This window comes from Lepidochelys olivacea, assembly GCF_965140295.1.
Source record: "Lepidochelys olivacea isolate rLepOli2 genome assembly, chromosome: 25".
NCBI classification, from domain to species: domain Eukaryota; kingdom Metazoa; phylum Chordata; order Testudines; family Cheloniidae; genus Lepidochelys; species Lepidochelys olivacea.
In genome coordinates, this window is record NC_140435.1 from 8,912,196 (window position 1) to 8,938,990 (window position 26,795).

Here is a 26,795-nt window from a genome sequence, read left to right on the forward strand (position 1 = left end):
TACCTGTTAGGTTTGCTCCCTTTGGGGTACCTGGCACTGGCTGCTGTCGGTAGACAGGATGCTGGGCTGGATGGACCTTTGGTCTGACCCAGTGTGCCCGTTCTTATGTTCTTAAAAGTTGGGAATCTGTTAAATGCTTTTGAGCTTGACGAATTGTAGCATGCAGAGCATTTCTATTTTAAATTGAGCTTTTAACGTTACTTCCCAGGGACCGCTCCACTGTCATTTTCATTTCTTTGGAATCAGAAAAGGTTGGTTATTCTTCGGAATCTTAATTAATTAAAATAGGATGATATTGTTAGAATACCGTGTTGCCACAGCCAGGTAATGGCCTCCTGCTGCTAAAGAATTTCCCAGGTGAAAATGAGCCATGTTAAAAATACAAAGCAAAACCACATTTTCTAAGTCAGAGGTGGTAATTCTATGAAAATATTCCTGATCACTTGTCTTTATTTCTGTAATGGTCTCTGTGTTTGTCATTTCATTTGCATTCTGACTGGCTTAGATATCTTTAATTCAGCCAATGCTGTGTTCATAAAAACAGTGTTACCAGCTGCCATGATATTTGCTGTTCTTGTTCAAAGCGTCAGTTCCTGGGGTCGTATGAATATGGGAGAATCTCTGCTTTCACTTTTGGTGTTTTTTTAAAAGTATGTTCCTAGCCCTTGTGGTTGTATAAATGTGTTCCGGGGTACCCTAAAGGCTCACAAAATAAGGCAAATAAAAAAACCGCAAATGTATTATTTTAAAAAAAATCTCATGATTCTTAGGTGCCTCACTCCAGATTTTTTGAACGCTTGGGATTGACAGTGCTGGAAAAGTGAAGGGTTTGTCTGAAAACCAACTTGCTGTAGTTTCAAAGTGAAACTGATTCCAGTAAAGAGAACTCACACAAGGCTGTTCAAATCACATAAGCCCCAAATGCAGCATTTAAATGGGTTTCAGATGGAGAACTTTTAAACAATGTTTCTAGATTCTGTAGCCTGCACCACGGTCACTTTGAACAGAAATTTCATGGATCGTGCCAAAGTGCTCAATATTTCTAGTGACCTCAAGGCATTCCTTTTCTCTCTTCTACATTCCCAGCTCTGGATAAGCTGCATGAAATTGCAGCCAAAGTGTACGAAAAACTTGACGTCATGTTGAGTGGGAAAACGTACCAACCAGGTAAGTTAGTTGACTTGCAAAAAGGGGGATGCGTCGGCCAGAAGGGTTGGTGATGTGGGATGTCTGTTGCCTAGTGAAGAAGTGGAATGGGACTCCATTGCAGGGCTTGCCGTTAAGTCAGGAAGTGGTGATGACTATCAGCAGCTGGATGGAAAAGAATTGGGAGAAAATATATTAAAATGGAAAAAATAGACGTTGGGGCTTGATCTTGGGAGGTGTCGAATACAAAACTCCCACAGACCTCATGGGATCAGGGCCATGTTCTGTATTTAATTTCATGGGTGCCTTTTTGTTGACCAAATATAAGCATGAGTGTTATAACTTGAATGAGGATCATTTCAGTGTGAGGCTTAATGGATGAAAAAAATGGTTTTATGCCATTTTTTTAATTGATGGTGTCCAAAGACAGCCAAAGAGTGTTTTTTAAAAAAAAGTTTGTTTTTTCACCCTGGAAAGATCAGGAATCCTACATCTGGTTTTGCTAGAAGACTCATGGGACTAGGTATTGATGATGTGAGGTGGGAGTTTTAAGGCACCTTTTCACAGTTATTTCTCAAGAGATTCCTTAAATAGGTTTTAGCAACAACAAAGTACGAGTTTTAAACCATCTGAATAAAAATCACTTCCCGCCCTCAATTAATCAGGTTTCACTTCTGTATTGTTTCTGATATCATAGCTTGGTCCCCCAGACATCTATACGGTCTTCTAGGAAAACAAGATGACAAAATATTCATTTCCAATGTTAAAAGGAAGCAGGAATTCCCCCCTTTTTATTTTTAAAACTTTTAAGGTTTAAAAGATTCATCATAAAGAGCGACAAATCCAGTTTGTGCAGGTCACCTTTAATACAGATCCAAGGCAATGCAGAAATATTTGCCATACTGGGATTACTGGAGATGTAATAAATTATTATTGTAATTTACCGTAAATTATATATTAGCCTGCAGTAAAGTTCTATTTTTATTATTATTGTAGTATGGTAGCGCATAGACACCACACTCACGGACCTGGGCCCAGCGTGCTCGACACTACACAAACACAGACTGAAAAGACAGCCCTGCCCCTAAGAGCTGACAGGCAGACAGATGGAGAAGAGTAAGGAAACAATAAGACAATATTGGTCACTTTTGTACTCTCACCTAACAGGATCGCTAAAAGTGACAGATTAATTGAAACAAAACAAAGTGAAGTTCTGCCAACGTTGTCATTATTTCACTAGCTTTGTAAGCGTCCTGAGAAAGACACAGCTTTCTTTCAGTGGCCAAGGATAAAAGCGTAGCAGAAATGCGAGGTACTTTGCTTAGGATCTGGATGGATGGCTAAAAGCCATGAGGGGAATGAGGCCCTGATTCTGCCACCATGTATGCACTCAACTTCTATAATCTCCCTGAAGTCAATGGGAATACTCACAGGCATAAATGTTTGCAGAATTGGGTGCTAATTTACTATACCAAGTAAGTGTAGAATATTTTTCCCCATAGGATCTGACAGAAGCAAACCTAGTCTGCAGTGCTGTGAATTCCAGTTAAAGCCTGCACTTTTGGGGAGAGAATCCAAATTTCTTAGGCCCACTTTCACTCAGTAATGTTTTTCATGTCCCGGTGGTGACGTGCATGTCGGGAGTTACAGATGTTACAAACCTGTTTAAATGATGGCCCGAGAGTGAGCTGAGTGCTCCCTTGTTGTCTAGAGGCACTTTCTGATGAGCTCTAAAAAGCTGGCAGAATAACTAAAGGGAAAGAAAGTGAGCTAGAGTCAGTCATATTGATCCAGGAATGAAGCTGAATTATAGCCAGGAATATGTGAGCCCCGGAGCTCTAACATGATTAGGGCCCTACCAAATTCACAATCCATTTTGGTCAATTTCATGGTCAGAGGATTTAAAAACTGGTAAGTGTCTTGATTTCTGCTATTTAAATCTAAAATTTCAGGGTGTTGTAATTGCTGGGGTCCTGACCCAAAAAGGAGTTGTGGGGGGAGAGGTCACAAGGTTATGGTGGGGGGGGGGCTGCGGTTCTACTACCCTTACTTCTGCGCTGCTGCTGTTGGCGGTGCTGCCTCGGAGCCGGGCGGCTGGAGAGCCGCGGCTGCTGGCCGGGAGCCCAGCTCTGAAGGCAGATCTGACTTCTGCGCTGCTCCCTGCAGAGCTGGGCCCTCAGTCAGCAGCCCCCACTCTCCGGCCGCCCAGCTCTGTGGGCAGCAGCGCAGACGTAAGGGTGGCCTGGGATGGGATTTCGCGGTCCGTGATGCGTTTTTCATGGCCGTGAATTCGGTAGGGCCCTACGTATGATTTAACATGTATGTTGTCGTAGCACTTACCTGCTAAGCAGGTCAGAACCCTACTGCATTAGGTGCCATCCACACCTAGTAAATAACAGTCCCTGCCCCAAACAGCTTACATCTCTCTCTTTTGAAGGTGTTCTCCCTCAGCTCTTGCAGTCCATTTTCCAGAACCAGATCCAGACGCTACAGAGAGCCATCATTGAAAGTGAGCCTTTCCTCTGGGCGTGCCATGCCCTCAGCGTTGGTTTCTGTTGGTAGCACCTGTAGATGCGGTAAAGGGAGTAGAAAAAAGGGCAAAGGGCGAAGTTGAACACGGGGAAACTGTAGGGTTCACGAGTGTTGTGAAGGGAGGAGGCTGGGGTCAAAGGAGTGTTGACATGAGGCTGTCAGGGCAAGGGCCCGGTGGGAAGGTTTTATCAGACAGTGAGGGCAATTTCAGAGCAAGAGTTCCTGGAGCGCGGTGGGGAAGGGGCAGGATGGCACACAGTATCTGTGAATCGCTGAGTGGGCTGGGGACGGAGGAGCCGTCAGGGCAGGACGGGACTCAGCAAGTCCACAGAAGATCATGGGGCCTAGAAGAGAGGTCTCATCCTGGACCGCGGGGGAGAGATTTCTGAGTAGGCTGGGGATGGTCTCCAGCTTTGCGGTAGGGCTAAGGGGAAGCAGAGCTGCACTTTGAATTGCCTGCCTGACACCACGAGAAGTGAGGACGTTACAGTGTTTGAGGGAAGGGGATAAATAAGATCATGGGCAGAGTAGCAGGTCCTGCTTTTCACACCAGCGAGCACGGAGGAAGCATTGCCCAGTGGTTAGGGCACGAACTGGGGACTTGGGAAACCCAGGTTCAATTCTCTGCTCTGCCACAAACTTCCTTTGTGACCTTGGAGAAGTCACTTAGCCTCCGGGCCACAGTTTCCTTTCTGTGCAGCAGGGATAGTAGCACTGCTCCACATGGGGGGTGGGGGTGGGGGTGGGGGCGGGAAGGATATAGCAAAGAGTATGAGGCACTCAGGTGCTGCCGTGAGGAGGGCCAGATAAGTACAGTTGATGGTGTCTTTAGCGCCTGTTGTTAATGGCGAGCAGTTGAAACAAGGTCTCTTTAACCCTGATGAACTCTCCCTGCGTTCCCTAGGCAGACTGGAGTGTGAACGTCACTGTGGTAAGTCAGGGGGGTTTGTGGGGTTCATTGTTAATGGTTTAGGTCTGTAGTTCTCAGCTCTTTCCACCTTGCAGCCCCCCTTCCAGTTAGCCATGTGGGGAAGGCAGGGAGGGTGTGACCCCAGACACCTCTTCCAGGCCCTGTTTTGAGACCCCTGATCTAGACCCAAAAGTATGACAGTGAATCCACCCGAGTAAGCGGGGGGGGGGGGGGGATGTCCTGGTCCCATTAAAGTTAAAGGCAGAACTCCCATGGGCTTCACGGGGGCGGGGGGGCTGGGATTTCACCCCCAACATATAATCTCTGCTGTTCCAGCAGCGACCATATGTTACTGCAGATATGGCTAACAGGCGACTTCCCCACTCTTGTATGTTACAGGAATCTTTAGATATGACGCTGTCTCCTGCCTGACTTGTAACTTCTCCAGACCAGCTTGCTTTGGCTATAACTGCGAGTAGGGAGCACGTCTTTATATGGAGTGTGTGTGTGTTTGTGTTTGTGAGAGAGAGAGCGCTGCCCTGTTGCTGTGCTATCCCCAGGAGAGGGCGGAGGAAACATGTCTTCTTTAAAGAGAATAGATTATTAACAGGGCTGTTGATTAACCAGGTGGCTCCTCTTCCCCCACTATAAGAGAAACCTACAAAAAGTCCTTACCTCACCCCTCTAACCATCTACCTATCCACAGGTGTGTTCAAACCTTCCCTTTCATCAACAGGTCATCAGAAGAATGGGAAGCAGCCTTGAAAGGCCTTTTCGATTACATGTAAGTGTCAGCTCAGTGTTCGGCTTTCCAGGATCTGTCACTAAGGCCGTGTCTACACTAGGAGAAAGGGGTTAAAAACACATCTTCCTAGTGAAGACAAGGCCTCATGGATTGTGTTGGTTTAGGTTTTTAGTTCGTTACACAGGGTTTTTAATCAGCTTTCCAAATACAATACAAGGCTCTGATCCCGCAACCTTTACTCACATGAGTAACCCTCTTAACTTGCATGGGACCTGTTTGAACTTGAGCAGATCGTTTAGAAAAACATCCACTCCTGCTTGAAAGATTGCCAGTGGTGGAGAATGAAAACCCTAACCAGCAGGGTTCAGCAGTTTGGGGGAAATGCACCGGGGTGGGGGAGGACCCAGATTTAAGAGCTACTTTGACCCTCATCTAACAGAGGGTGGGCGTCGAAGGGGGTGGGGATGCCGTTCTGGTTTCTGCTTGCAGCATATGCATGGAGTGCAGCGATGCAGCTTTGGCTGCTTACCTGCCCTCGCGCCAAGAAAGCAGAGCCATGCACTGATGGCTTGAGGACAGGGGGAGAAAATGATGGCCCCCTAAATGGAATGATGTCGTTACCTTAAAACCCTGCGTGGCTCTGAGATGGGAGCAGAGAGGCAGCAGCCCTGTTCAGATACTTTTGCAGCGGAGGAAAGATGTTGAAAGCACCATGCCTAAGAAAGCACAGAGCTTCCTGCCCAGGAGCTGCCCGCCCCACAGCACATGCTGGGCCGGTGTCTTCTGTCCCTGCAGCGATAGCTGCACTGGCGTGGAAGGCTCTGGGTTTCCTCTTCTGGAGCACGAGAATGACAGTGTTAGTTTAACATTTGCTGCTGGAAACCTTTGCCCAGGTTCAGAGCTCTGCTCCACTGGCTGCTACGGAGGCCTGACTTGGCAGCCATCAGTGCAGTATTGGGTTGTCTGTGTACTGCATCCCGCCCAGCCCTTCCACACTGTGCTCACTCGCGCACGTGCTGGGCTGACTCAGACCCCGTCGATAAGGTTGAGTCCCAGAGCGAGGGTGAGGCGAGAACCCACCATTCGACAGCTGGGGGATCCCTGACATTCCCATTTCACTGTGTTTCTTCTTTTTCAGAAACAAAATAGACCAGTAAGTGAGACATTTTTTCCTTACCACTTGGAGGGACTCCAAGACCAGGACCAGTAGCAGATATTTTCTATCTACCTCTAATATTTTCCATTCTAGTGACTCCCTGGAGGGAAATAGGGATGTGAAATGCTGCAGCCCTTTCTCTGATCCCTAGACTGATGGTGTCTACTGGGAAACTGAAGGCATCTGTGCTGCAGAAGGGCTGCTACCTTGGGGTCAGATTCTCCTTTCACTGACTGTTATAAATCCGGGGTAACTCCATTGACTGCAACTGAGTTACACCAGGACAAGTGAGAGCTGAACTGGGCCGAGCCTGGCAGTCAGGGCACCAGCCTAGGATTTTGAAGACCTGGGTTCAATTCTCTCCTTGGGTGAATCACTTCTCTCTGGCCCAGTGGGAGTCAGGGGCCTAAACAACTTTGAGGAGCAGGGCTTTAGGCCCCGGGGGGGTAGTAGCAGGGCTCCACCTACATTGATCAGTGTCAGCTGCTGGAACAACCTGCCATTAACTCAGGGCTGCAGGCAGCCTCTTCCAGGAGCAGTGATCTGAACATGATGGCAGATTCAGCACACGTGAAGGAGAAACTCCCCAGTTTGGGGGCTCAACCCTCTGAGCCTGGATGGGAGGTGCACCCTTTTTCCTAAGCAACCCCTCTTCCAGCCCTTCCTGTGGCAATGGGGGGAGAGGTGCTGAGCTGGAGTTAACCCCTTGTTCACAAGGGACCTGGTAGTGCCCTTGCAGCCTGGCTCAGTGATGAATTCTGTATGCTTTCCCCTGAACTGAAGGCCCTCTGATCTCATGTTTTCTTCTCAGGCAATCAGCGAGGTGGATAGTTGCCTTGAGAAGGATCCCAGGCTTCCAGTGAGTGTCTGTTCTGCGCCAGTTGTTTGGGCGTCAGGGACCCAGTCCTTCAAATGGCCTCCCTGAAGGACAGATTCCTTTCACACAGCCTAGGGAGCCAGCTGCCCCGGAGAGTTACAGTTAGAATCCCATCCCATGAAGCACTCCAGGCCTGTGCCAGGCCTTGGCTGCTGAGCGCTCCTCCAGCATTGAGATACACCCAGTTCCTTAGAAGAGGAGGACTGATCCTTCAAGCGGCTAAGTGCTCTTTTCTCCTGGGCTCAGCCCTTTAACGCCCATGGATGAGAAATTAGCTGTTACTCCCACTACTAGGCATGCCACAGCTACATGCCCCGTGCGCGGCTTTGAAATTCACCTCCCCTTGCTTTGGGAAGTGGGATTAGAACCAAGCCTTTCAATCCTGCAGTGACTACTCCGCTTCTTAATTCCTATTATGACAGTGCTGTATACGGCTGGTCAGTGCAGAAGCAGCATGCTCAAGAGGGTAGGACACTGGCGGGGATTCCCAGCGAGCTACTGAGACAGCTGGGGCAAGTGACTTCTCTCTGGGACTGTTCCCCCTTCCACCCAGGGTCCATTTAGACTGTAAACTCTTCAGGACAGGGACTGTCTCTCACCATACAGCATGACGGGGCTCCACCATACTGATCTGTAATCCCAGGACAACTAGCCTCCATCCTATTCCGGCGAAAGCAAGCTAGCTTTCTGGCTCAGAGGACTGGGGGGCAGGGGTTGGGTTTTGACAGCAGGGCTCAGCTACCACCCAGCTCTCTAATAAGCATCTTTGTCTTTCAGCAATTGCACATCCACCAGGTAAGTAGGCACCAGGAAGAGGAATTGTTATTGGGCATAAACTTCCCAAAGCTTCCCATAAAGCTTCCTGCTCTTTCAGCAAAAGAGCCTCAGTGTTGAGGGGAATCCTTTCTAGGGGATGGGGATATATAAGACCTAGATTAATATTATTTCCTTCCCACCTTGCTCCTGTCTATGAAGCACGTTGCAACCATCCTTGGAAGCAGCGGGGGTACAGTTTTGTGCAACTTTTAATAACTGAGAACAGGCCAGCCTACTTTAGTATTGGGGTGGCATGGTGAATCATAGAATATCAGGGTTGGAAGGGACCCCAGAAGGTCATCTAGTCCAACCCCCTGCTCGAAGCAGGACCAATCCCCAACTAAATCATCCCAGCCAGGGCTTTGTCAAGCCTGACCTCAAAAGTCTCTTAAGGGTGGAGATTCCACCACCTCCCTAGGGAACCCATTCCAGTGCTTCACCACCCTCTTAGTGAAATAGTGTTTCCTAATATCCAACCTAGACCTCCCCTGCTGCAACTTGAGACCATTACTCCTTGTTCTGTCATTTGCCACCACTGAGAACAGCTGAGCTGCATCCTCTTTGGAACCCCCTTTCAGGTAGTTGAAAGCAGCTATCAAATCCCCCCTCATTCTTCTCTTCCGCAGACTAAACAATCCCAGTTCCCTCAACCTCTCCTCATAAATCAGAAAAGCCAGAGAACTATACACAACCCCACTGAATTATTTCAGATTTTCCTCCCTGCTTCTTCCTCATCCCCCTTCACTGTAGGCCCTAGATTTAAGGAGGTAGAAAACAATCTTCACAAATTGGATACTTGTTGCTTTTAATAGGGACTGTGTTTAGTGTATTTCCTTCCACAGAGAGTGCACCCCTTTCACCTCCTGCAGTATTTTGTTTACTAGAAAATGATTAATCTTGAATGTTTTATTCTCCCTTCCCTACAGCCCAGCAATGCTAAACTTTAAAAGTAAGTTTGCAAATAGAGGATTTCTTATAGCTTTAAAGGGCGGGTCTGCTCTGGGGCTGTGGCTACGGTTGGCTTTTTCCTCCAGCTCTCCCTGGCCAGAAGCAGCACCGCTAAAGACAGGAGCTGGTGGCTGCCAGCGTTCTAACCATGGTGGATCTATCTGACCAGGGATAGATGAGATGGCGCAGTCCTGGTTCTGTCGGCCCTAGATGGGGGTGGCCTGGTGATACATGTTTAGCAGAACCGCTAGCGTAGACACCACGGGAAGCACACTACTGCTGCAGGTTATTGGCCTGCACAGAGCAGTGGAAGATGCAGTTTGCAGATGTTTGGGGGACAAGGATGACGACTGGGGTCCCTTGTTCAGCCTCCTGGAAGGTAGTGGTTTGTATGTGTTTTGCCATTGTTTGAGAGGCCTTAGCAGGAGTTGAAGTATAAAAATGAGTAGAAGAGAGGCCACAAAGAGGGCATTTCCTAAGGGAAAAGCGAATTAAAACTATCCAGTACGTGGAACTGGAGCCAGCAGATTTCCAAGCCTGAAAGGCAGAAGGTGGATTTAAAATGCAGAGCAGTTAGCAGAAGCCATAATCCCACACCAGCTACACTCGTGTTCTGCTTCAGCACGCTGTTTCCATTTGCCCTTGGTTGCAAATGCACAAGAGGGGGCAACAGCGTTCCTCTAACCATGGGACTGATGCCAAGGCAGGCCTGCTCCATGCTGCCACCACACCCCTCCCGCCCCCTCAAGCTCTGCCAATGCACCTCACCTGTTAATTGTGGCTCCTTTATTATATGGTGATTTTTCGTGAGTTGAGACTAGATCAAACCCTTCCCTGCTGCCCTATGGCATGTTGGAACAGAGTTCTGTTTCCTTTGCCCTCAAAACTGAAGCCACAGTAAAGATATACAAGCCTTTCTGCACTGTGGTTATGAAGGCTCCAGCCATTTGAGTGCAGCTTTCCCTTGCTCCCAGCTGGAGCATCTGTAAACAGGCCATCTTTCTCCCAGCTTGAGTTTCATTGCAGATAGCTGATTGCAGCCGTTTGCTTCAAAATGATGTTTCCTCTCCTGCCACCTCCTTTCCTGGGTACTCTGAGATTGCACTAGCAGCATTCATCACATGGACCTAGCTGTGATTTTCAGACCAGTCCAAGCGCTGATGGATTTGTTTGGTTTCTTCTACCTCCAAGGGATAAATGCCAGCATGTCTAAGACTTGGCACAACACACTTGTGAACAGGAGGACTCCTGGATGGCACAAATACAGAATCCCCCCCACCAGAGTGATAGACTGCTGAGCTGTGTTTTTTTAAATGAATATCTACTTAGAATGTATTAGCTCTAAGGAAAATTAAACATTAGAAACTATCAGTGGAGTGCTATGTTACACTTCTATACATCATTATGTTTTACACTCAACACAAAGGTGGTTTATTTAATCAAAATGCATCAAGCCACTGGACAGCAGGAAATCATTTTTTACCCAAATGCCTGCATAAAGCTTCCCTGCCACTTCAGTTGCATTAATGAGCTGCTGTATTCCACCCCAGAACTGGCTGCAATTTCAGAGACAGGTAAAACAATCTCTTGAAAATGGTTTATAAAAACCTCATCTACCACTCTTAATAAAAGGCTGTAAGAACAGAAAGGGATTATAAAAATCAAAGTTAACTTTTGTTTTGAAATTTTATTAGATCTTGACACAAAATTGTTACAGCAGCTTGTGGTCTTTCTTCATAAGGGAATGTTGATAGCAAATAAATTCTTTAACACATCATACAGTTTCAAAGGTCTAGAATCACTGCACAGGATTCTTTAAGAGAAGACTACATGCTAAAGTGACAGTCTTCATCCATGAATTTTTACCCCCCCCCAATTAAGGAACATTATCCTTTAAGACGATTTTAATATGTTCAGTTTCTAATACACAAACTGGCTAACCAAGGGAGGTTGATCGTCATTACCAAACACTACCACTTCACCAGCACAGAAGCCTGCTGCAAAAGGATTCCGGCAATACACAAGTGCAATCAGACAGCATACGATGCTGGTCCTAGCAATAAAACCACAGCAGAGCCCGACAACACCCTAACATGGGAAGAGTGTAAAGAGGCACAATGTGTCTAACAAAAGGTAAGATCAGGATAAAGTTCTGATCTCGCCCTTTGTCCCCAATCTGTAGGGTTTTTAATCAGAAGTCTACTGTGCAATACTGACATCTGTTGGATGGGGGAGTTGCCAAAAAAATTAAGTGCAGATATTGTCCATATCTATCTCCTCCACAGGGGCCCTTTTGGTAATAGGAATTGACAGTTCTTTACCCACATCTCAAAGTAATAACCGTTTAGTACATTCCAAGTCTGCTGGAAATAGAACAGCACAAAGAATTTAAAAACGAGAGATTCTGGAAAGTGATGCCAGTTAAGAGTACAGTCCTCATTTGTACTTCAGTGACAGAAAACTCCCTTTCCAGTCAATGATTCCAGGTGAACTCTCAACAGCACAGAATGGAGTCATTTTGTCAGTCCCTCGTAGTAACTCGTACCACAAACACAAGTGTGTAGTGTTCTCCATCCACGCCGGCTCTTCCCTCCTGCATCTAGGCAGGTACAGTTTAGACGGCCCCAATTATACCTTGGCTGCTGGCACCCGGCTACGTCCGAATCCATTTTCATGAAATCAGGGCCAGCACAATGTTCCAGGGACCAAACACACACATTGTCACATCTCAACATTGCTAACACGGGGACAAACGTTTTGGAGCAGGAGGTATTTTAGGTGGCTATTTCTCCAACCTGCTACTGGTCAACCTCATCTGGTAAGCCACATTATAAACAAAATAAAAAACAGGAACAAAAAACCTTTGGATTTCCAGTTTCTTTGCTACATTCTAACTTCAGGAATGTGAAATTTCAGTGGACTTTACAAAGCACATCAGAGATCACTCATGGGGAGATGTTTAATAGACCTTTTTCTGGGGATGAACAGGAGCAGAGAGGACTAAGGAGTCAACACTTTTCAGCCCATGTTTTAGCTATTGTTAACAGAAGGTAAGGCCCAAGGCAGCTACCATAAGCAGAAACCCAGGAGTGTCCCAAACTCTTACCGGGTGCATACTGATTAGCTCTTATGATACCAAGGATGTTGATATTCAGGACCAAGTGAGCTTTAGAGTAGGAGGTACCTGCCTTCAGGTCCAACACCAGCCTCTGCTAAAAACATACACCTACTAAAGCAGACATATTCCACAGACAAGGGCCAAGGCAACCTCCTACGTTAACAAGTGCTGCTGCTAACATTCTGCTCCATATGGGAGGCAGGGTGTATTGGATTGCTGGGAACTGCTGAATAAATAACCCCCCAAACATGTCAGGATCTCACTGGGCTGGAAAGGGTTAACACCACAGTTGGTAAAAAGATACCAAATAAAAAAGGTAACATACAGCCTTAAAATGTCTAAACTGCAAACGATGGTGGAGTTAACTGAAAAGCACGTGCCCCGAGATAGTACATGCGTACGAGGGAGAAACGTAACACTTGAATCTGTCTTACACTTTTTTAAGTGCATCTCTTGTAGTTGCAATATTTATAAAGACTATTCAGCACTTTGATAATGTCTCTTTCATCTCATCCAGCAAGTTGCTCAGCAGGGTGGAATCATTACATTTTCCGTCAACAGATACTGAATTCTCTCCCTTTAAAAAAAGAGCCAGTCAGTTACTAAAGAAGGGGCTAAGGGCACAATTCTACTCCCAGAGGAGTCAGTGGGAGCCAAGGCAGGCCCTAGGTCTGTTCTTTGGGAGGGTGATAGGCAGTGGCGGATTAGCCACTGAGCCGATCGGGACCTGTGCCCAGAGGCCCTGGCCAACTGGGGTGCCCTGGCCGCTGGGGGAAGCCCCCGTGCCCCGACCCTGCTCTGCGGCAGCAGCACCAGGCGGGGGAATCTCTAGCGCCCCCAGACCCCATCGGAAGCCGCAGGACAAGGGAAGCCCCCCCCACAACCAATCCCCAGCAGAAGCTGCAGGGCAGGCAGAAGCCCCAGCACCCTGACCCTGGCACCCCGCAGAAGTGCAGGGGGTGGGGGGAGAAGGAGTACCATCACCTGGACCCCCACAGCGGCCCTGGGACTGGAGGAGCTCTCACTCCCTGCTGCATCCCGGGGACATGGTCAGAGTCTGAGCTACTCTGGTCTTTGGGGGGAGGGAAGTAAAAGGGGTTGCGGGGCTGCAGAATGAGGGGGCACCCTGGGTGGAAAGGGGTGGAATGGGGGCAGGGGGCCCCCCAACTTGCTCTGGCCCAGGGCCCCAGGAAACCTTAATTCACCTCTGGTGAGAGGATGTGCTCTGCACAACGGTACTGGCCCCTGTTCATTCAGACACAGGACAGAGGTTTGTCCATGTTAGCCCAGGCAGTACAGGGCACAAGGGGCTCACCAGGATCCCTCCCAAGCAGTTGGGCTGGCTGAATGAAGCCACCCTGAATCCCACCCTCTTAAGATTTTTATGAACTGGGAATATTTCCACCTTTGCCTTAAACCAGTAAAAAGGCTCCCAGATAAGCTAGTTTCCACCTGACTGCACCATTGCAGAGCCCTATGGGGCACTCACCTTTTTTACCAGTAGGCAGACATGATGGCCTTGGATAGAACGACTGTACATTGATGCACAAGAGTCAACTCGTTCCACAACTACAGAAGAAAGCAGCCATTTTTATTTAACAGCCTTTTCTACCTTCTCCTCAAAAGAGTAAATACAGCCGCTGTCTGGGGCCATCCTGCTGACAGCGACCTGCCCCAGGAGTTACGGTAGGATGCCTTAACCGTCTATTCGCTTGTTCAAATGTTTGGGTTATTTTGGTATATTAAGTTTAATGATGATGTGACTTCACAAAACTGACCTTCCTGCAGCAAAGAGCAGATTTATCCAAAAGCTGTAAATTTAGCCTAACCAATGCTGGCCATTTTAAAGCCAAGCAGCTTTGGTGAAGAATTGCTGGGCCCCAGGATGTGGTGAAGACATTCCACTTTAGTTTAGTCATTTAGAATTTGCAATTACTCCAATATATAAAGCTAAATTCTTCCCATTCCAATTAGTTTTAGTGCTGGTGAAAGATCAGATTGACAGCACTGGAGGCTGAGATATTCTCTCCACAGAGCCAGCAGCACTGGCTCCCAATGTGCCTCACTGAACTGGACAAACTATATGGATCCAATCGAATTGTTCAGGCTTTAATTAGTTCCTTCCGGACAGGGACACCTGTCTACTAAAACAGGGCCAAGATGCCTTCCTCCAAACTGGTTTCAGCTGGACTGAATTTGAATCAATGATCTAGAGCCAAACAGCATCTACCTTCCCTAGGCCAAGCTAGTCCCTTAAGTAGTAATTTCGGAACAAGAAACCTTGAAGCAGGTTCTGTGTTAGGAACTCACCTGAAAAATGATGATAAAAACAAATCTTTGCTAGTAGATGTTGGAAAGAAATGCTGATTCCATCTACTTTTATAGAACTCATATGCAGATCCCCAGACTCCAGCAGCTTGGCAAAAGCATCACTGCAAAAACATGGAGGAGAGATCATGGTATGCACTTAGGCTACACGCCCATACTAAACTCTTTCATGACAGCACCATGCAGGCTTTAGTAAGTCTAATAGTGAGGCAGCTCATATACAATTAAGATCTAGCAGGAGACTCAGGTTTAGGAGTGGAACAGGGATATACCCTCCAGTCTGTCTCAGGGTATCCCTATGATCTCTGAAACAGGGAGAAAGAGAAAAATGCAAGGCTTACTCAGCAACCTACTTTGCTAGCCCACCACGATACACGTTGTGGTGTCGGGATAAAGGGGGGTGGGAGGACATATGTTTTAAGTAAGGAGTAGGGTACATTTTCCCCAGAACAAAGTACGAACAGAAGCAACCACTGGCTGGGAAAGTCAGGAACATGCTGCACTTCTTGCAAAGCCGGCCCACAGCCAAAGCTTCATGTGGGTGGCAAAGGCCCCAATGCCACGAGGTGCAGAGGGGATGTTGGAGCCCCCTCAGGTGGCACTTACCTATAGCAAGGCGTTGTGATCAAGTATGAAGCGCAACTGAAGTGCAATTTGAAATCTAGTTTTTCATGGGTTGAACCTTCATCATTCTGCAAAAGGTCAAAGGAAAGGAGATGAAGGGGAGCCCGGAGACAGCAAGAGAAGGCGCCTACCCCCAACCTACCACGCACAGGCCTGGATGAGATTTCACTGACTCTCTCTCAGGTTTAGCATCCCCATTAAGGCTCACGCCTGAAGGGCTCCCTGGGGACTGAGGGGTGGAGTTACTGCCATGATTAGGGAATTTGACTTTGGGCCACCCAGCGTATTTAGAGAGAGGAGTTTGAATTTTTTGCCTATGCACGTAGAGGAGTTAAAGGACAGTTTAAACACAGTGAGCCAGACGGATCTGGCCAAGTTTGAAACTCCATGTCCCGTTGAAATAAAGGTTGAACAGACTGAATTTGATCTATCTCACTGAGATCGACTTTCACAATGTGGGAAGCAGCCTGAGAAGCAAACTAACATTTCCTGTTCCCCATCCTAAGAAAAGGGTGGATTTGCAACAAAGCTTATAAAAAATAGAAAATTGAGACAACGATGGCTCTCTCAGAGTTGGCCATCTACTTGGATTTGGGGCTGTAGCTTTATGTTCAAATACTTCACTAATGTGACTATTTGTTGCCATTAGAGTAGAAACAGCATATTTTGAAAGGCCAAAGCTTGGTACTTAAACCTCTTCAGCCAGCTCCACTCTTGCTCTCAGCATTACACCCAATTACTAGCCATTTTTCCAGCCCTTAGAGCTATGGAGCCTAAGTGTCAGTGTAGAACTGATCAGGGAAAGCTGAAGTCAGAAAGAACAGCCCCTGGGCTGCATCTCCTGCTGGCTGGCTGGCCAGTGACATTGAGACTGACCTCCCCTCCTTCCCAGGCAGATGTCTCCCTGCAACAAGCCGCTAGCTGACAACGCAATCTGAAAACTGTTACACGCTGCCAGGAGTGACACTTCAGGACATGCCCGTTTTATATTCGGGATGCTTTTTGCACATCAGGTAAACTACTTCTCAGGTTGCACAATGGGCTGGTGTAGCAGAAGTGAAATGATGCTTCGGAGGAGCCCTAAAGCAGTGCCTTCTGTCCATGTCAGGCTCCCTTACGCAGTTCTAAAGGAAGGCGGAAGTAGAGAGTTTAAAGCTGCACTTACTTTCACTATAAAGGACAACGTTCCTTTTAGCTTCTGAGCCATAACAATGCTCTGAAGAGTAAACACAAACTGGGCTTCGTTAGAGATTCCTAGTGTGAAAAGAGGAGAGGGTGGAGTGAGGACACAAAAAGTGACTTGTGTCTCTTTATTATGTGGCTAAGATTTTAGTCATTAGCATTATGCATCAGCACAGGAGATAGGCACTGAGCTTAACCAATGCCTGGTTCTGAACCCCGACTGAGGTTGGGATTTTCAAAGGAGCCGAAGGGGGTTATGCAGCCAACTCAGAAAATTAATAGGATTTGGGCACCTAACTCCTTTGGGTCACTGAAAACCCCAGCCTAAAGCAGATTACCACCATTAGCTGATATCTGTCCAATGACCCCTCCTGGCAGAATATTTCACAATGGCGATATAGTAGATTCAACTTACTGGCAACTGCTGCCACTGTTACAATGGAATTCAGATACTGGTAATGGCATGCCACTTACTAGCAACTTTCTTTTAAAAATAAAAAGCTTCACCAGCAGGCATGTTTGTGAGGCTGCAGCCAGGGAAAGAAGTGCTGGGATGTGCCCTTCCTGGCTGCAGCCCTGTAAACCTGTCTGCAGCTGGTGCTCAGACCCTCTCAGTGCTTCCTTCTGGGGCTGCAGCCTGGCAAACCTGCCTGCGGCTGGAACCACACAGGAGGTAAGGGGACGCAGGCTGGGAGGGGAGGCTGTGGCAGGGCAACAGCAGGACTGCATCCCAGACTGGAGCTGCATGGGACCTCTCCCTGCACTCTCCAGGCTGCACCCTGCCGGGAGGCAGCACACAGTGAAGGAAGCACTGGGACATGCTGAGCTCTGACCACTAGAGAATGTAGGGAGAAGTACGGTGCAGCCCCCATGCACTCCCATCATCCCTGCTCCCTATAGAAAGCCCCAGCATCTGGGCTGCAGCACCCAGGCCTGCAGCTACCCTACCCACAAGCAGGTTTGCAGGGCTGCACCTAGGGAAGTCACATCCCAGAGTTGCAGCTTCCTTCCCTGACTGCTACCTTGCAAATGTGCCTTCTGCCAATTAGCAACTGCCTGATAATAGCAACCTTATTGATGGCAACCGAGGAGTTAAGCAGAATCTACTGTCCTATACTTATTTACATGTAATAGTCTGCAGTGAAAGCACTTTACAAATATTAAATATGAGAGGGATGTTCCTATTTCTCATGCTTAGCTGTTAAAAAAATCCACTACATAGGCTTGCATGTTAACAGTATGTAACAGTATTACTCCTTTGCCCTTCAATAGCGCTTTCCATTCACCCATCTGAAAGCACTGTAGTCTTGCTAATCCTCAATACTCCTATGAGGGAATTAACCCCCAATTTACCAGGGATGAAACTGAGGCCCAATGCAGTTCAGTGCCTCAGAGCAGCCAATCCCTGTGATCTTATCACGCGTCTGCAATCTTCGGTGTAAATTTAAGACCTGGATTCAGGTGATTAGGTGAGAACCTCAGCTTTCATGGTAGCAGAGAAAAGCTTGAGAACGTGCAACCTAAAGGTTCAGCACCCAGAAAGCAAACAGCCCCATATTATTAAAAAATAATAATAATTTTTAAGCCAAGTCATTTTTGAGTGTTTGAGGTGGGCAGCCCTGATGACATCCACAGTACATCGTCTGTGTCAGAGCCAGGAAAGAACACAGGTAGCCTGATTCCCAGTCCTATGTATTAGCCACTCGGTAGCACAGTCTACCATTACCTGAAAGTACAGTTACTGGAGCGTGGGCACATCTCCAGTGAAGCTGAGGGTCTACCTAGCATGCAGACTAAGCATCACCACCAGCTACTTTCTGAAAAGTAGCAAGTAGCTCAGTTAGTCTCCCCACGAGAGGGCAGCATGGGACTAGACATACTGAGACCCACAGACAGAGCTGAAGACTGGCCATACCAGGGGGCAGCTGGAACGGCACAGGTATCCCATCATGTACCGATGACCCTTCTGGCCGCAGCATTTTAGCGTTGAGAGAGTCCAGGACATTTAATTCCATACTTTTCAGGAAGCTAGTACTCTTGTTTTCAAAGATCACGGAGACAGTGACTTGACTATCATTCTGGAGATTTCCTTGAATGTCATATGTCTGTGAACGAAGAAATCACAGGGAAGCTTTAGAAGCTGCCTACTGTACACATTGACAGGTTCCAGAGAGCAGTGGATTAAACACAATTTAGGGATTACACACATCCCTACCGCTGGTCAGTGTTGAGGCTTCATTTAACTGCACTGCAGGACATTCAAGCAGTTGGATTTACCCATACTTTTGTGCTGATAACTAAAAGGACAGGGATGGATCTTGCTATGGACGTATCTGCCTGATAGTTTCTAGCTGCAGGAATTGGGATGGTTCTCTAGTTAAATGTTGCTTATGCAAAACCGATGCATCTGTAAGTTGTCCCAGGGCTCTCTCTCAAAAGTGCTGAGAAATTGTAAGCGGGAGAGAAGTTAGAGAGACACACTAACAACTGAGTTACTCACCATTTTAATGTATGAATTTTCAGCAAGAAGGCAGTAACTGGACATAGGCTGAAAAACAAGCACAAAGTTATACAAAGAGCCATGTGTATGAAAGAGAACTCAACTCTACAAAGCAAGCAGACCTCCCTCCCAGGCATAATTCTGAACAGAGGAGCATTTGCTTGCACTTAACTGTAATAGCTCTGCCAGAGTACGAGAATATCTAAGTTCAAGTTCGAGTGTCAACAGCAGTCAACTATTGCAGGCAGCACAGAAACCTGTTTACATTTAAGGGGCTCCTAATATGAAGAAAATAATTCACTGATTTCCCTTGCACAAGGGAATAAGCTTAAATCAAGCCTGAGGCCTTGTCTGGGCTTGCAGTGGCATGCAGGGTATGTACAGCTGAACGCCACAGTGAAAGGCACCTGGTGGGGGAGGCAGGAGAGAAAGGCTCCAGAAGAAGTGAGCTGCTGGAGCCTTTCCTTGCTGGCAGTGGGACACTAAAAATAGCAGTGTAGACATGAGAGGCATTGGAGAGCCACGAAGGGTACACAGGGATCTGGTGTGTATGTATTCTTCTCACCTACGCACTGCCTCACCATCTACACTTATTTATACCCGTGCTGTCTGAGTGTGCACTGTCCATACACTATACGGTGCTGTAAGTGTAGTCCTACCCCGAGAGGTAAAGCAAATCAAGAGCTCATATTAATCATGTTGGAAGAGGCAGAAATAGTAGTTGAAATAGGAGACACGCCCCAAGGGAAGCCACCTACGATGGGCTCACTGATAAACACAACCAGCTCAGCAAAAGCCCCTCAGAAAGAGAGTGCTTAATGCAGACATTGTTGGCAACCAGCCCTAGAAATTGCCGCTTCATTTCCACATGCCTCTGAGCAGTCCTGAACACCAAGGTTTTCAGGCATAGTTTCTCTCTCTATTTCCAATGTGAAGTGAGTTTTCCAAGCAGCAAATGGGAAACATTTGCTTAGTTGAAACATCCTCTAACTCTGAGGAGGAAAGGATGTTCGGCTAGAACAGCGCCAGGGCGTGGTTCCCAAGCTACGGTCTGTGGACAGCTGGCTGGTCACATGATGGCTCCTCCTCACTTTGCAGGAAGAGACAGCTAAAAATACATTAAACCCTCTAATTATCCATAGAAGGGAATTCTGTAGTTGCCACAAGGTCATCTGATTGCCTATGGGAGGGTCTATAAGACATGGGGAAAGATAAGATGCTGGGGAAATAGGTACAAGTGCAGCTCTGGTATAATGTAGCAAACACACCTCCCTCGCGACCCTAAAGCCAGAGCTGCACAACTCCTCACCGGTAGTGGTTCATCATCTAGTGTTCCATTCTGTACTGACTCTGCTGGTTCCTCCTCACTGGGATGATGCTTCTTCTTGGATTTCTTTTTGTCCTTGGATTTCTCCTCCTTCTCCTTCTTGTGCTTTTTCTTCCTATGCTTGGAGGATTTCTACCATGCAACGGAAACAAGCGTCAGCAACATGCTCTTAAAAACTACCATTGTTTCCCTAGTACTAACACCTCAACTCTAGGCTCCTGCTCTACACCTCAGGAATAATCCTCTGTTCTGGGTTTCCAGTGTGCCACTGCTACCTGCCTCCTAGTTGCAAATGCTTCAAGCCCAAGGCAGCACGGGACAAGCAGAGGTCTGACTCTGTGAAACTGGAACATGTGGCCATGGGTGGAAGCTCAGTGTTGAACATGGTCAGTTAATTGCCCCTTTGCTACGAGGCATAACCCAGCCACTTACTATTGGGGGTTCAGAGATCCTTTGGGACAGGTTATCCTACCACTGCCTACCGCAAAGCTTCTCGCACCGTTCTGTGAAGCAGTTGTACTGGTCACTGTTGCTAGCAGGATACTGGACCAGATGGAGCAGTGGTTTGATCCAGTCTGGTAGTACTTACGTTGAGATCAAGACTGCTGGTGTCAATTCTTTAACCACTCACCTTTCCTTCATCATCGTCCTCTTCTTGCTCTTCCTTCTTTGCGTCTTCATTCTCCTCAGGTTCACCTAGGACAGGGCTCCCTTCAGGCTCAGTCTGGACAGGAAGCAATCAGAAGGGCTATGACACTAACTGAATGCAGATAACGCAAACAATTAAGTCCTGGGTAGAATGGATCAATTACTGCTGTACTATCTTAGAGCTGTTATTAAAGATCTGCTAACATGTTTGTTTCAGGGGTTTAGGACTTGGGACAAGGCAGCTGCTCCAGGACAGGACACACAAGGTCTCATCCTAGAAACAAGCCTGCTAAAAATCCCCATTCCTCTCCCTCCTTAAAGATGTCAGTTGAAAGTGTAACAGTAGGTTCCTTTTTTAAAACCTTGCCTATGTCTGAAGCCGTTACTATTGCTAGCTCTGATTCCACACTGCAAAGCAAGGCTTTGGCCAGTAATCTAATGGCAAACTCTTTACGGCCTAGGATTGGTAACCCCTCTCCCTGTTTTGTCTTGTTACTGCTAAGCTCTGGGGGACCTAGACATGCCACGAACACTGCAATATCCCTAAAGAATGGGATGCAGTGAGGATGGAACCCACCTTACAAACCCAGGTTTCCTTGACCTGCACATTTCCAGACTCTCTCAGCTCATTAAATTAGTCTGGAGGGATTAGTGACATGCTGTACATAATGTAAGTAGCTGACTCAGCATACCCCTTTATTTCCATGCATTTACAGGTGCTTTTCAAACCCACAGATCTCCCTCTGTAGTTGGGCTTGAAGTCTCACCCCACAGAGCAATTGTGAATTGGAAGGGACTAACTTCCACTACCTTATAGCAAAGGGATCCTGGTAGGACCATCAGAAGGAGCTGGAGCCCTCATCTCCCTTCCCTCTTTGCACTAACACTGGAGTTCATTTCAGAGCTTGCAACTGTACTTTCAACCGCAAGGAAAAGCTTTTTTGAGGGGCCTACTAAGAGACCTACCTGTGTCTGTGTAATGGAGGAGGGTGGTGGAGCAGTGGAGAGCCAGAAATCCAAGTCTTCCCCCTGACACACACCAAAGCAAACAAACCTTTACCACTGCATTAACATTAGTCTGTGGATTTACGTTTTAACATTTGCATTGTATTGCTTTCATGTACAGCCACAGAGCAAGTCGCTTGAAATGGAAGATGCTGCAATAGGTGTAGAAATGGGTAGAACAGACGGCTCTGGGGCCTTGAAAAGTGAGCTCACGACCCATTTCACCTCTAGCTCACACTTCAAACCTGGCCCTGGTTGGAAGTAACCACAAATCTATCATTTGATGGCCCCCATGAAATCAGTTGGTCAAATCCAGCTTCTAGAAGATGTGTTTCCACTTCATAAAGCCATCAGCACAATTAGCTTTAAATAGCACTTTTGTACGCAGTCTCAGCAGAGAGGCTCAGAACAAGTCAGTCTGCAGGCTGGAGTACCCTCTTATCCCCACAAGTGGTCTCTCTAGGTCAGACCAGGGACACTGGCTGCCATGTCTGGGGAAACTCGTGCCACTGCTGTTCTCACCAAAACTGGTCTGTGCAGAGAATATTTGAGTCTTCAGAGCAGCAGCCAACAACTGGTGTCAACTTTTGCCAGCAGGAAATTCACTTAATTTTCTAAATATAAAAGTGGGGTTCAAGTGGTGATTTCCCTGCTAAAGCAGCTCACTGTATTGACATATCTTCATTAGATCTGTGTTGGGGAGGAGTTAGGTGAGTTCTGCCAGGGGGAGAGTTTTGCAGGCTGTCAAGTAGCTCTTTACTTTATTTTTGTACTTGTAACTTGTGGCAGGGGCACCTAGGCAGGTATGGCTTTTATTACTGTAGAAATCCAAGGAAGTGAAACAAAGTAAAAATAATCAGCTGTGTGTGTCCTAGTACCAGTCACAACTGACCACTGACATGGAAAATACCTGGCAGTATATGGTTTACAGCAGCACGTTTGAAACACAGGACATTTCTTAGATGATTACCTTTTTGCTTTCTTCAGCCACCTTTTTTTCTCTCTCTTTCTTCTTTTCTTTCTCTCTTTCTTTTTCTTTGTGTTTCTTTTCCTTCTTTTTGGGTTTCTTGCTCTTTTTTCCTACTAAGGGAGCTTCTGTGTCTGGCGATTTCAGATTCTCAGCATTTCTGTGTCTCTGCACAGGCAGCTTCTCACTATCCGCTAAGGGTCTTAAAAAAAGATGATTAGTTACCTTCCAGTGAAGGCCGGCAGTTTACCTGTTGCACAGAGCACTTACTAGATTCCCAGACAAATTTCTCCTCCCCTCCCCTCACGCCCACTCCACCTCAAAAAAGATCATGCAGAATTCTCCTAAGATCACCTACCAAAAAAAAAAATCCCAACTGACCCATACTTCAGAATCCCAATAAAGGCTCATTTATGCAACCACACAGACGGTGCCTCCAGGCATCAAAAGTTAGATTAAAATATTTTGCTGGCTACTGTGAGCTGTCAGCCCTGGGCACTTAAATACCCTTAAAAGACAGTGACGCACTTGCAGATTAAATAATGCTTACTGAAGAACTGAAAACACACACACACACACACAGAGCATTCATTATGTTGCAAACCTATGAAATTATCCTTGAGGAACCAGTGAAGATGTAAAATAGGAAGAAACATTTGCAATAGAAATGTGACAAGCCAAGCAATGAATTGTATCTTATGAAGTAATAGCCTGACTCAAACAAATCCCCAGGACAAGGACTCAATGTTTCTTGTATTTGAACCTCTGTACAGGATTGCTATGATTGCAAATGGAGTTCTCTTAGCATTACTTAGAAGCAATTTCATTTTGGAAGGTTGTGCTGTGAATCACAAGCCCCAGCATTAAAATTAAAATGACTTTGCACTCTAAACTGGAACACCCATATCGCAACAGAATTGAGCTGAATAGCTTGGTTTTATATTCTATGCCCAGAGACAAATATAATATCAGCTTCCCTGGTACTGTCATACTAAGGTGAGACAGTTGAGAGAGAGAGTGTCCACAGACGACCAGGGCCTGCTGATAGTGGGGAGGCAGGGTGAGGGCAGCCGGCTTCTGCAGTGTTACTGAGCATGCTAAGTACAAGCCAAGCAGCATATCTGGGCAGGAACCTGACCCCCACATACATCGCCTTTACATGGACTGTTGCATTCAGATTTGTGTTTTTGTTCCATGTTGATTCGCATGTTTGTTGAGCAGCAAGCACAAGGTCAGGAAGATTCTGGACGAAGGACTGGACTTGATCTAACTTTACTTCAAAACACAGACACTGTAAAGCAACAGGATCATGTCTGACCAAGCAATCAACAGATCTCAGTCTTAAAACACTTTCATGTGTAGTTGTACAGTGACAGAGGTCATGGCTCAAAGAAAGCCAGTAAGGATTCACAGATAGATTCACAGATATTAAGGTCAGAAGGGACCATTATGATCATCTAGTCTGACCTCCTGGGGGAGTCTCATTCATATTTTGTGGGCAATGGTTCTAATACATCCATGATCCTAGAGAGGTTCACATTGCTCACTGATATCAACCAGCCTTTCAAAGACCATCAACTTTGTGAGATATGCTTACCTGGTAGGCTTCCCTGAAATCAGACTGTGTGTGTGTGAGTGGCACAGACATAGCAGTGCAAGCAGAGGGAGAAAGAGAGAGAGGACAGAGATATGAAAAAACATGACAGAAGAGCACAATGACTGTGTGTAAATGGGAAGACCATGAATAGAAATGGTGACATGGCCCAATGACACCTCCCGGAACACTCCATTAGAAACGGCTCGGCTTAGTGTTTTCCATACTGGTCTGTTTAGCCTTTGCATGCAACCAGGATCTTTCCTGTTAGGAATTCATTTCCTACTTATTCCTCTTGGAGTCAAACAGAAAGAAGACTACTTCATGAAGAAACAGATGAGTTCCTTAAGAAGTCTGTTCTCCCCCATTTTTTTTTACTGTCCCAAAGGGAAACGTAGAGCAGGCTCTGAACAGAACAGCCGTCAACGTTCTGCAGGAGGCATCAGTGGGTCCTAAACTAGCAACTACAATGAATCCAATATCGTGATTCTCCAGAACAGCAGAAAAACCGCCACAGGCAACATTTTATAATTGGCCTCCGATGGTAGCTATTAAATGCCCTTTGGGGGTTTAAGATTTCCAGCAGGGCACATGAGGATCCCAGCATTCTACTGCTCCCTACTCAATGGGCTGGGATAGATTGGCTGGTGGAAGGAGTTGCCAGCCCCATCAGCTGACCTGCTCTCCAATAAAGCATTTTGAAGAACTACTGGGAAGACACACAAAGGAAGAGCAACTGCTTAGTACATGTGTAATAGTTATAAGCGTGACTCTCCCCATTTCCCATTCCTCCCAGCACCCAAACAGGAATCCAGCCATGCTCTTAACTACTACTAATAGCAGAGCTGATTCACTACATTCCTTGCACCTGGTCTCTGAAATCCCAGAAGAAACAAGTTATTTGTATGTGTGGTGGTTTTCCGATGTGCACAGATTAGGCCGGGGTGGGTGAAGACTGATGGGCTTTGCCACACTGGCTTTCGCATTTAGTGCAAGCAGAACCTAGACCCTACGGTAGGAGCTTTAATCACCGTAACCTTTGTAGGCCTGCACTGACCTCCAAGACCCTCATGTAACCAGGCTAACAGGCAAGAAAACCCACATATCACAGTTTTGTACTTACTTATCCAGATCAATATCAAGTGCCTTATATGGATCATTGGGATCTTTGTCATCCTCATCACTGGGCAACGCATTCTAGTTGGGTGAGGAGGGAAAGAAAAACTGACTGTCCACTGAAGACACAAGCAGAGCACAATTCCAAAACTAGAACAGTCTCATCCCAAATTCAATCTCACTGGATTGATACAAGTGACACAGGCCTCCTTACACAGTTAGACATGAGGAGTCACAAATTGTACAATTTAATCCAGCATTCAGGCATTTATCAGATGAATTTGAAGTAGGACTATTTTTCATAAACCCCAGTATTTCAGTTACCGATGAATCTGGCTTTGATTGGAACACAGATTACAGGCACAAGCAGGTACAATTAACTATATTAGCAGAAAGCCTGCTGACTGGGATGACAGTTAAACTCAGAGTGAAGCAGTGAGGCACAATAAATGAAAAGGCTACGTGGGCAGCATTATTTCTACAGCAGACATATACTGTGGGTTTAATATCAGTCATTCGTTTTTCTGTTGGGTCAACTGCAGCCTTTGGCTATGTGCACCAATAGATTTCCCATCCCTTTAACAGGCAGGTAAAGGTTTCCCTGGGGAAGCAGCATATGTTGCTATTCAACCAGCTTTACAAAGAAGTCAGGACCCACACGTCACAATGACGCAGTGAGGCTGACATTAGGGAAATGGGGAACCTTAACATATGCCTTGGTGGGATGCAAACAAGTCCCACAGCTCAGACGATTGAATAGGCAACTGACCTCTGGCATCTCCTCCGTGATGATGTCCACGTGCTGGGCTGGGGCAATGTCCTCGTCGCTCTCTGTGTGCAGGGAGTTATGGCGGCGATGTTTGCCTTTCTTCTCTTTTTTCTGTTTTTTCTTTTTCTTGTCTTTCTCTAGCTTCTGTTTATGCCTCCTCTCCTCCTCCAGTTTCACATACTGGTCAGACATGGGCATTCCTGAACACATGGACACAAGTTGCTCTCAGGTGAGAGTTGCTTACAGGTTGACCGTCGCATTAGAAAGTTAGGAAGTAACATTTGTTTTGCCCCCTGACTTGGAATCCCAAAGGATCAAAGCCCCACACTACCCTTTCACCTCCCAGCTGTCCACAGTCCCTTCAATAAAAGCCTCCTCCAACCAACTTCACACCCCTTCGCAAGCCAGTGGACAAAATTCTGCTCCCATTCTCATCCACAACTGTTGCTGACTTTATTGTGAGTTAGACAGATCACTGAAGGAAGAA

General features: G+C 46.7%; 2 protein-coding genes and 1 long non-coding RNA gene across 6 annotated transcripts in view; 1 reads left to right on the forward strand and 2 right to left on the reverse strand.

The window, feature by feature from the left end:
• LOC311513065 overlaps nucleotides 1–3,645 on the reverse strand; it is a 6,052-nt gene extending 2,407 nt beyond the window's left edge. Inside the window, exons 1-3 of the long non-coding RNA XR_014709645.1 lie at nucleotides 3,567–3,645; nucleotides 2,808–2,896; nucleotides 1,161–1,311 (exon numbers count right to left, since the gene is read on the reverse strand). This is a non-coding gene — a long non-coding RNA (uncharacterized lncRNA). The remainder of the gene's footprint in view (nucleotides 1–1,160; nucleotides 1,312–2,807; nucleotides 2,897–3,566) is intronic.
• IZUMO4 (IZUMO family member 4) overlaps nucleotides 1–10,501 on the forward strand; it is a gene marked incomplete at its 5' end in the record, with an annotated part of 17,063 nt that extends 6,562 nt beyond the window's left edge. The window contains 10 exons of one of the 4 annotated variants that reach the window (XM_084614650.1): nucleotides 1,087–1,167; nucleotides 3,584–3,655; nucleotides 4,583–4,609; nucleotides 4,988–5,063; nucleotides 5,295–5,372; nucleotides 6,472–6,486; nucleotides 7,301–7,348; nucleotides 8,144–8,161; nucleotides 9,109–9,131; nucleotides 10,322–10,501. In XM_084614650.1, the coding sequence (XP_084470776.1) occupies nucleotides 1,087–1,167; nucleotides 3,584–3,655; nucleotides 4,583–4,609; nucleotides 4,988–5,063; nucleotides 5,295–5,372; nucleotides 6,472–6,486; nucleotides 7,301–7,348; nucleotides 8,144–8,161; nucleotides 9,109–9,131; nucleotides 10,322–10,428 (545 nt within the window). In that variant the 3' untranslated portion in view covers nucleotides 10,429–10,501. The remainder of the gene's footprint in view (nucleotides 1–1,086; nucleotides 1,168–3,583; nucleotides 3,656–4,582; nucleotides 4,610–4,987; nucleotides 5,064–5,294; nucleotides 5,373–6,471; nucleotides 6,487–7,300; nucleotides 7,349–8,143; nucleotides 8,162–9,108; nucleotides 9,132–10,321) is intronic. The other 3 variants (XM_084614652.1, XM_084614651.1, XM_084614653.1) reach the window with 3 other exon arrangements.
• A 296-nt stretch (nucleotides 10,502–10,797) lies between these two features.
• The window catches only part of AP3D1 (adaptor related protein complex 3 subunit delta 1), a 73,329-nt gene continuing 57,331 nt past the window's right edge, over nucleotides 10,798–26,795 (reverse strand). The window contains exons 20-32 of the mRNA XM_084614649.1: nucleotides 26,309–26,508; nucleotides 25,547–25,620; nucleotides 22,833–23,031; nucleotides 21,824–21,886; nucleotides 20,841–20,933; nucleotides 20,192–20,341; nucleotides 18,883–18,930; nucleotides 18,298–18,487; nucleotides 16,366–16,454; nucleotides 15,183–15,268; nucleotides 14,559–14,680; nucleotides 13,738–13,817; nucleotides 10,798–12,825 (exon numbers count right to left, since the gene is read on the reverse strand). Of these exons, the coding sequence (XP_084470775.1) occupies nucleotides 12,730–12,825; nucleotides 13,738–13,817; nucleotides 14,559–14,680; nucleotides 15,183–15,268; nucleotides 16,366–16,454; nucleotides 18,298–18,487; nucleotides 18,883–18,930; nucleotides 20,192–20,341; nucleotides 20,841–20,933; nucleotides 21,824–21,886; nucleotides 22,833–23,031; nucleotides 25,547–25,620; nucleotides 26,309–26,508 (1,490 nt within the window). The 3' untranslated portion in view covers nucleotides 10,798–12,729. The remainder of the gene's footprint in view (nucleotides 12,826–13,737; nucleotides 13,818–14,558; nucleotides 14,681–15,182; nucleotides 15,269–16,365; nucleotides 16,455–18,297; nucleotides 18,488–18,882; nucleotides 18,931–20,191; nucleotides 20,342–20,840; nucleotides 20,934–21,823; nucleotides 21,887–22,832; nucleotides 23,032–25,546; nucleotides 25,621–26,308; nucleotides 26,509–26,795) is intronic.